Raw genomic sequence first — 9,505 nt, 5'->3', positions numbered from 1 at the left:
GTTCTTTTAAGATTACTTGATGGCATGGAGTAATAAGCATCAGAAAACAAAGAACAAGTTCACTGAGATTATGAATAAGGCTACAAGTACAGTACGAGTATGTTTAAATTCATGACTGTATAAGTAACGAAGTTGCTAAGATTATTACTGATAACAAGCCACAAGAAGTACATCAAGCATCTGGAAGGGCTTCAATAGCAGCAATTACAATATCAGCATCGCAGGGTACTACGTCCGGAAGCATTTCGAGTGCCGCCAGAAATGACTTCCTCATGTGCGGAACCTTGTACCGGTTACCTCCTTTCTGCTTCAGTACCTCGCACATGCATGACTGAAGGGTAAGAAAAATACGGTTGCTTCTCTCAGCCGGGTAGGTGTCATATGCTTTTTGCACCTTTGCAACAATATCACCAATTTTACCAGGGGACATCTTCTCAAAAAGAGCCTGAAGTGCAGCAAAGAATCCTAAGTCCAGAATGTTCAAATCAGGTGAGTTCGGCGGCTGACATGTAAGCCTAATATCCCATCCATCCGCCTGTGCCGCTGCACAAAACACACTGTCATTCACAGCAATATGGGTCTTTGCATTATCTTGCGGAATGTATATTATGCGTTCGCGTTCCGAAGCCGGCCACAAAGCCTTGATGGCAGGTAGCAGCTTGTTCACCATATAATCTCTACTGACATCCTTCGTCACCGACGGCAAAACCTTGGTTACCTCTTCCCCCCTCTCTCGGTAAGGGCTACGCCTCTTTGCAAAGTCCTGCTATGTGAACGGCCAAATTCCAATCTTGCCATCAAAAGTCATGACACCATGATCATCATAACGAGGCCTTGCTACTGCTGCCAAGAACATCACTTTCTCGATAAATCCCTTGCTCTGTGTGCTGCGATAGGGTTCTTCTTCATCAGGTGCCAAGTAGTAGTTCTGGGTACCTTTAGTGCGGTAGAACCACTTCTCATCAATGTGAATGACATTGTACATGCCTTTAAATCTGGGTTCTTCAGGCACACTTAGCTCATCCAACATGGATAAACAAACCCGAATCCGACCCACCTTGTTGTCATCAGTCAATGTGGATTTAATTGAATTTGTATGGCGCTTCAGTCTGCCCTCCTTCAACCTTCTCCATAAAGTTGTCTTCGCCATTTGAAGCTCATTAGCAAGATCTTTGAGCGTAGTTCTTTTGCTCAATTCAATCTTTTTTATGGCATCTGAATCAAACGGTATCTTCTTGCGGCCACAAGTTTTCACCCTTTTGTTTGCTACTCCATGAATACCACCGGCTTTCTTGCCTCTCGACCATATGTTTTGAACAGTCCGGTAATTAACTTGACAAAGCTCTGCCACCTCGTCAACCACCCCTTGGTTTAGTACGCCTTGATTTGTCCGCTCTAATAGCATAGCATAAATTTCTTGCTTTTGATGGTCTGGGTACCATCTTCGCTTCTTTTTTTGATTAGCATTTGAGCCTACAGAATATTCAGAACAAGAACTGAATTACTTTCAGCTAAAAAGAACTAACATTCTCTACAGAAATAACTCATGCAGAAGACTAACCATTGTTGCTGCCGGTGTCAGCTACTTCAGCTTGTACTCCAGGGTCACTCTCTGGAACAACACCTTTCTTCAACTCCACACGGATGCATGGGTTAATGTTGCCGGCGGGGCTGGTTGCATCATTGCCACTGCCATTTACTGAAGATGGAACACTTTCTGTACAGTCACCTTGGTTAACGTCGGCAGGGCTGGTTGCATCATTGCTGCTGCCATTTAGCGAAGATGGAACAACTTCGGTAAGGCCGCCTTGCCACTTCGTCAGAGCCGGGCGCATTCTGCTGCGACCAGCCAAGCCCAAGCGTCGACGACCACGTCGAGCGTCACTGGCGTCCCCGACGGCATTGTCGTCACCTCCACGGCCACGCCCGACGACAGGACCAGCAAGTAGCGCCGCACGCACGCGTTTAAGCACGACATCATGTGCACCACGAGCACGTCCGAGGCCCGCGTGCATACTGGCAGCTTCTTCCACTTCCGAGCCATCGCATCCACCAGCAGCATCTTCTCCATGGCCTGAGTCGTGTGCGCACATAGAACCTGCCGCATCAACTCCTTGGTCACCGGTGGTGATGTTCGCAAGATGGCAGGGGAACATGACAACCGTTCCCTGGATGAATACTTCACCGGTCCGGCGCGCACGAGAATCTATAAGAACATGTTCGCTGTCGAAGAGATAGGCCCTGGTTGTACCAAGCCGGATCGCCCCAGGATAGAAGTTCTTCCTACTTCTGAGCGAAACCATCGTGCAAAAGGACACCGGCCACCACTTCTCCGCTGGATTCACCGGCGGCTTGCACTGTATTCCATCCTCTGCGTGGCCTCGTCCACCAGCGCCTCGGTGATCCACCTGAGCAGAGATGGTGACACAACGGTTCAAGTACTACCCCGGAGTACATGATCTGGTTCAAGGAGTATGGAATACATACAGTACGTATACCTGTGAAGCCTGCGTTGCGTCCACTGCATGGCCGGGTCCGTCTGCATGTTGGCCTCGCGTGCATCCTCGCCCGCCGGCGCGTTGGCCGTGGCCGTCCCCGCGTCCGCGCCCGCCTGCGCCTTGGCCGTGCCCGCGTCCGCGCCCGCCGGCGCGTTAGCCGCGCCCCGCGTCTTCCGCCGGCGTGCGTACGTCAAGTCGCCCGTGCTCCGCAGAAGCAGCTCGCCTGTGTTCAAGGAGGTCCGCCTCATCGTCGGCTTCTTTGCTGGCATGAAGTCGATCATGCTCGCATCCATTGCCGTCATGGAGGGAATGCTCAACTTCTACATGGAGCCCGCAATAAAAAATTATCCTGCTAGTATTACTGCAAAAAGGTGAGATTGCACAAAAACATACCGTCGTCGGAGTCATCGGAAGCTAGCCAGTCATAGTCGTATCCAAGATCACAGGCCCGGTCTTCGTTCTCCTCAATTGAATCCCAATTAGGTGCTGGATGCAAGTCTAGATCAACCATGTTTTCTGTTGGCCAAGTACTGGAAGAAGGGGGAAATGAAGAAAACCATGGGGAGTTGACTCATTTTGTACACGAGAACATATTTTAAAATCTGCATTCTGTTGGCGCCAAGTGACTTCCCTCCCTTTTTCTCTCTGCCGCGCGAGCTCATTTTCCTATAGGAGGCAACAGAGTTATTTGCATCGCTGATTTCTTGGGATACGGGAATTGCATGTGCCATGCAAGGCCGACAGCGTATCTGCATGCAGCGGCCAAATCAGTGGAAGCTCACCTAATTGATTTCCACCGCTAAGCTAATACCAGGGGTAGTATTGTTCCAGATGCTCCAAAAATTGCTGCCTTGGTCACCGAGCTGAAAAAAATGCACCTTAGATAAAGAAACGGAGGGAGTAATTGCCAAACAAAAATCTTAATCTTTAAAGGGACGGGGTCTTTTCATAATGGAGACAGCCAAGAAGCAACCTGTGACGGGCAAATGACAGAACTTATATGTAGATTAAGAGGCCGTTCGGAAACTCTCCGCTCCGTAACTCCGTTGCGGAATGGAGCGGCATCCAATAAAATTTTGGCGAGTGGTAAAATGGGCGCTCTGCTCCCTGGCAAAGAAGCGGAGTATTACCGAACACAGGCTAAAAAGGGCCGGAGTGAGTAATATGGTTCGCTTGATCTCCACGTTTCGCTTCCGTCTTTGTGTGTTGCTCATTTCCGGCAGTGTTTCAGACGGCTGTGCAACGTGACGCTAACTGCAACCTGTTCCCATATTACACTGATGTCTGATGGAGTCTGTGATATTTCTTTCCCAGTGATTTGCATGTGCGTCTATACCACTAATGGCACATTATCACCTTTCCTTTTCATCTTTAATTAATTTGTGCAGCTGATTGTAATCACGTTTCGCTTCAGTGGTTACATCTGTGATCAGGCAAGCTTTCTTCTTCTTCTTCTCACACTATTTGTTTTCTCAACTTTCTTCTGCTGTATTGCACAGTGCCGCAGGCCAATAATTCCAACCAACGTGGATGATGCCGAGACGCACTGCTCGAATCAGTGCTCACCCCACGAAAAGCACAAACCAATCCACCTACGTGTCAATTTTTTTTTTGATTGATCTCCTATCATTGCATAACCAAACAAATGACATCGGACCAAAGAGATATAAAAAAGGGGATGGCAGTTTCTCCAATAAGATCAAAAAATATACATAGGTTTATTTTGAAACTGGTGCTCTAGCTTTGCGTTTGGGTGTGGCTAGCTCTCAGTTGATTTAGATTTAACTAAGTCTTAATCAACTAAGTCTTAATCAACTGAGTCTTAATCAACTGACACAACATGCTAGAGAAAAAGGAAAAACTGAAGAAGAAAACATTGCACGGATCTCAATGTAAGATCTTATGGATATAACACCAACTAAGACTTAACGAAGTCTTAGTCAACTAAAACTTAGCAAAACTATTTGCGTTTTGCATCTTCAAATGAGTCTGCTTCGATAATGTTTACCTGTCCTATTAGACTTAGACTTCTTGGCCAAGCTTTAGCAAGAATTAAGAGGGGGCTAAGTCGTGTGTTTTCTGTGATCAGGAGCACAAGACATTGGACCACCTTCTCTGTGGATGCATCGTCTCCCGGTCAATTGCCACGAGCTTCTTGCTTGGTGCCGCCTCACCATAGCTCCCCCGGATGGTAACACCGGCTTCTACAAATGGTGGAGCACTTGCACCTTGGCCCTACCTCCAAGTATACACAAGGGTACAACATCCCTCATGGCCCTATGGGCCTCAACGATTTGGAAGCACTGAAATGCGTGTATCTTCGACAATGCAAGTCCCTCACATGTACACATCACAGACCAGATCAAGGAGGACGCGCATGCCTGGGCCATGGCGGGCGCCAAAGGACTAAATAAGATTTTACCTACAACATGATCTCTTGTAACTAGGGTTGAGCAACCCTTTTTCTGTTGCTCATCCTCCGTCGGTCGTACCTTTCCTTGTATACATTTTTTTTGAAAAGGAGGAATACACCCGGCCACTACATCAGGGTGATGCTTGCAACCATTTTATTAATGCGCGGTTCGAAAACAAAGTCTCAGGTCCAGCAAAGGCTTACAAAAGGAGCATGAGAACAAAAAAGGATTGATAAAAGAATGCCACAGCCGGCGAAAAATAGGCCTAGATGATTAAACATCTATCCTATTATTTGATCGCCATCCTAGGGTTGCACCCTTGTATTTTCTTTCCCCTATCAATGAAATGATATGCGCCACGCATATTCATAAAAAGATAGATAAGAGGGGCAATTTAAGGTATTATGTTAAATCTGGCCTACAAAGTGATGGGTATTAAGTGTAAATCTGAAGAAAAAACAACCTGGGGGCTATTGCCCATGTTGGCCCTAATTAAGCTCCACCACAAGTTACTGTTGGGTAACGTTGCATGGGAAAAAAATGTGCACACGCAAGATCTATCCATGAAGATGCATAACTACGAGAGGGGAGAGTATATCTACATACCCTCATAGACCGTAAAGTGGCGGCATTTATTAACGTGGTTGATGTAGTCGAACACCTTCGCGATCCAACCGATTAAGTACCGAACGTACGACACTCCCGCGTTCAGCACACATTCAGCTCGAAGTCATCCTCGCCTTCTTCATCCAGCAACATAGGCGAAGTAGTAGATGAGTTCCGGCAGTACGACGACGTGATGACGGTGGTGATGATCTTGTTCCGTAGGGCTTCGTCATGCACTGCAGAAAAACTGAACGAAGGACTAAACTTTGGAGAGGGGCGCCGCACACGGCTCAGAGATTGTCCTTTGTTGTGTGGCGCCCCTCCCTCTCATATATATAGGTGGACGATCTTTATGAGTCAAACCTTGTAACAACATACGCAATTCACTTTGTCCGTTGGTATGTTACTTGCCCGAGATTAGATCGTCCGTATCTTCATACCGAGTTCAATCTTCATCGGCAAATCTCTACTCGTTCCGTAAGAGCATCTTCAGCCGCGCCCCCAGAAAGGCCTCCCCAAGCGATTTTTTCGCGCCGGTGCCGAAAAAACGGCCCGGTCGCGCCCCTAGGAGCCCGATTTTCGCCGGCCTGGGCCGAAATCAGCGTCGGCGGACCCAGGCCGAACCCGGCGCGCTGGGGGACGCCCGGGGGCGCCGGGGCGAGCTGTTTTGGCGCGAAGCAGCCGCGGGCCTGCCCAGTCAGCGAGACCGGCGCTTCGTCGCCCTCATCGCCTCGGTTCCCACGGGAATCAATGGCAAGGCTGTCGCGCTACCGCCGCCGGTCAGCCTTGCCACTGATTCCTCACGGGCGGTGCGTCACGGGGCGGCGCGGTGACACCTCCCCTCCCGCGCACGCGTACACATGGGCGCGGCTATATAAGTCGTGGCCTCCCTCGCCTCTGGTCACACCAACCCTAGCCGCCGAGCTCTCCCTCTCCCGTGCGCCGCCGTCGAGCCTCCCTCTCCCGTGCACCGCCTCCGAGCCCTCCGAGCACTTCGACAGCCCCGGCGATGGCCGAACAGTTCCCCGACGACGAGGCGGTGGCCAACGGCTTCGGCCGCCGCTCGCTCCACGAACAGGAGTCGTGGCTCCTGTTCGAGGCCAACATCCCGGCGCCGCCGGACGTGCGTGCCGGGCCGATGGGGTGGAGGCTCAGCAACGGGGGAGTGCCCATTCCCCCGCTGCCCGACGCCGTGGCACGCGCCCCCTAGTTCGCTGTGACGCCCCGATTCAATCGTACACTAATCATGCACGCAAATGTGTACGATCAGGATCAGGGACTCACGGGAAGATATCACAACACAACTCTACAAATAAAATAAGTCATACAAGCATCATAATACAAGCCAGGGGCCTCGAGGGCTCGAATACAAGTGCTCGATCATAGACGAGTCAGCGGAAGCAACAATATCTGAGTACAGACATAAGTTAAACAAGTTGCCATAAGATGGCTAGCACAAACTGGGATACAGATCGAAAGAGGCGCAGGCCTCCTGCCTGGGATCCTCCTAAACTACTCCAGGTCGTCGTCAGTGGGCTGCACGTAGTAGTAGGCACCTCCAGTGTAGTAGGAATCATCGTCGACGGTGGCGTCTGGCTCCAGGGCTCCAGCATCTGGTTGCGACAACCAGGTAGAAGGGAAAGGGGAAAAGAGGGAGAAAAGCAACCGTGAGTACTCATCCAAAGTACTCGCAAGCAAGGAGCTACACTACATATGCATGGGTATATGTGTAAAGGGCCATATCAGTGGACTGAACTGCAGAATGCCAGAATAAGAGGGGGATAGCTAGTCTTAACGAAGACTACGCTTCTGGTCACCTGTCTTGCAACAGGTAGTAGAGAGTAGACTGAAGACCTTCAAGTAGCATCTCCAAGTAGCATCGCATAGCATAATCTTACCCGGCGATCCTCTCCTCGTCGCCCTATAGAAAAGCGATCACCGGGTTGTCTGTGGAACTTGGAAGGGTGTGTTTTATTAAGTATCCGGTTCTAGTTGTCATAAGGTCAAGGTACAACTCCAAGTCGTCCTGTTACCGAAGATCACGGCTATTCGAATAGATTAACTTCCCTGCAGGGGTGCACCACATAACCCAACACGCTCGATCCCATTTGGCCGGACACACTTTCCTGGGTCATGCCCGGCCACGGAAGATCAACACGTCGTAGCCCCACCTAGGCACAACAAAGAGGTCAGCACGCCGGTCTAAATCCTATGCGCGCAGGGGTCTGGGCCCATCGCCCATTTCACACCTGCACGTTGCGTACGCGGCCGAAAGCAGACCTAGCCTAGTGGCGTTCCAGTCCAATTCGGCGCGCGCCGCTCCGTCGCTGACGTCTGAAGTGCTTCGGCTGATACCACGACGTCGGGATACCCATAACTACTCCCACATAGATGGTTAGTGCGTATAGGCTCGTAGGCGACTCAGATCAAATACCAAGATCTCGTTAAGCGTGTTAAGTATCCGCGAACGCCGAACAGGGCCAGGCCCACCTGTCTCCTAGGTGGTCTCAACCTGCCCTGTCGCTCCGCCACAAAGTAACAGTCGGGGGCCGTCGGGAACTCAGGCCCACCACTACCTGGATGGAGCCACCTGCCCCTTCAGCCCCCATCTCCGAACAGTATCACAGGTAATGTAACAGTGTAAAGTATATAGTATATGCCCGTGATCACCTCCCGAAGTGATCACAGCCCAGTAGTATAGCATGGCAGACGGACAAGAGTGTAGGGCCAATGATGATAAACTAGCATCCTATACTAAGCATTTAGGATTGCGGGTAAGGTATCAATGACTGTAGCAGCAATGACAGGCTATGCATCAGAATAGGATTAACGAAAAGCGGTAACATGCTACACTACTCTAATGCAAGCAGTATAGAGAAGAGTAGGCGATATCTGGTGATCAAAGGGGGGGCTTGCCTGGTTGCTCTGGCAAGAGAGAGAGGTCGTCAACTCCGTAGTCGTACTGGGTAGCAGCGGCGTCGGTCTCGGTGTCTAGCGAGAGAAGAGGGGGAAGAAACAATAAACATAATGCAAACAAATGCAAGACGATGCATGACATGACAAAGCGTGGTGCTAGGTGTGCCCTAACGCGGTAGTAGGTGATACCGGTGAAGGGGGGAAAACATCCGGGAAAGTATTCTCGGTGTTCCGTGTTTTCGGGCAGAGGAGCCGGAGGGGGAAAGTTGCGCGTTTGGTATGTTAGGGGTGTGTGGCGGATGAACGGGTTGCGTATCCGGATTCGTCTCGTCGTTCTGAGCAACTTTCATGTTGAAAATATTTTAATCCGAGTTACGGATTAAAAGATATGATTTTTAAAAGATTTTAACAATTTTGGAATTTAATTATTTATTTAATTAATTCGAAAAAATGTATTTATGATGTCAGCATGATGTCATGCTGACGTCAGCAGTCAACAGGGGTTGACTGAGTCAACCCTGACATGTGGGTCCCGTTCGTCAGTGACTGTTAACTAATTACCCTAGTTTAGTTTAATTAACAGTAGTTAATTAGGTTAATTAGACATTAGGTTAATTAATCAGGATTAATTAAATTAATTATTTACTTAATTAATTAATTAATGTTTTAATTATATTAGTTATTATTCATTTATTTATTTAATATATTTATTTATTTATTTATTTACTTTATTTATTTAAAAAAACGTTATGGGGCGGGGCCCCCTAGTCAGTGGCCCGGGGGGGCTAGCGGGCACAGGGCGGTGCGGGTTCGGGCGCAACCCGCACCCGTTCGTTCGGGCGCACGCCCAGGAGGGTGGGCGGAGCCGGCAGGGCGAGGGGAGCAGGGGAGGCCGGTGGCCAGCGGTGACGGACGCCGGTGGAGCGGCGAGTAGAGGCGCGCGGGGAGGCGGGCGCAGCACGGCATCAGCAGCGCCAGCAACGGGCGGAGGCGGGGCACGATGCAGAGGAGCGAGGCACGCGCGAGTGGCGCGTCCATGCGGGGCTGTCGGCGAAGGCGGGGCGCGGTCCG

The 9,505-nt window shown here is 50.0% G+C and overlaps 1 protein-coding gene across 1 annotated transcript; it reads right to left on the bottom strand.

Annotated features, from left to right (window-relative positions):
* Positions 1 to 315: 315 nt before the first annotated feature.
* LOC123146921 (uncharacterized) lies at positions 316 to 2,372 on the bottom strand. Its single transcript, XM_044566179.1, has 2 exons — positions 1,562 to 2,372; positions 316 to 1,473 (listed from the first exon to the last, which is right to left on the bottom strand). The coding sequence occupies exons 1-2, from the start codon at positions 2,301 to 2,303 to the stop codon at positions 767 to 769; spliced, it is 1,449 nt and encodes a 482-aa protein (XP_044422114.1). The 5' UTR covers positions 2,304 to 2,372; the 3' UTR covers positions 316 to 766.
* Positions 2,373 to 9,505: the final 7,133 nt, after the last annotated feature.

This window comes from Triticum aestivum, chromosome 7A (assembly GCF_018294505.1).
Source record: "Triticum aestivum cultivar Chinese Spring chromosome 7A, IWGSC CS RefSeq v2.1, whole genome shotgun sequence".
In the NCBI taxonomy this organism is placed as follows: Eukaryota; Viridiplantae; Streptophyta; class Magnoliopsida; order Poales; family Poaceae; genus Triticum; species Triticum aestivum.
Note: the sequence above shows the minus strand (reverse complement) of the source record. Positions and strands in the feature narration are given on the sequence as shown.

Coding starts and splice junctions, on each gene's coding strand:
- LOC123146921 (XM_044566179.1), bottom strand. CDS start 2,303: ATGGTTTCGCTCAGAAGTAGGAAGAACTTCTATCCTGGGGCGATCCGG. Junction 1,474..1,561: donor TGACACCGGCAGCAACAATG/GTTAGTCTTCTG, acceptor AATATTCTGTAG/GCTCAAATGCTAATCAAAAA.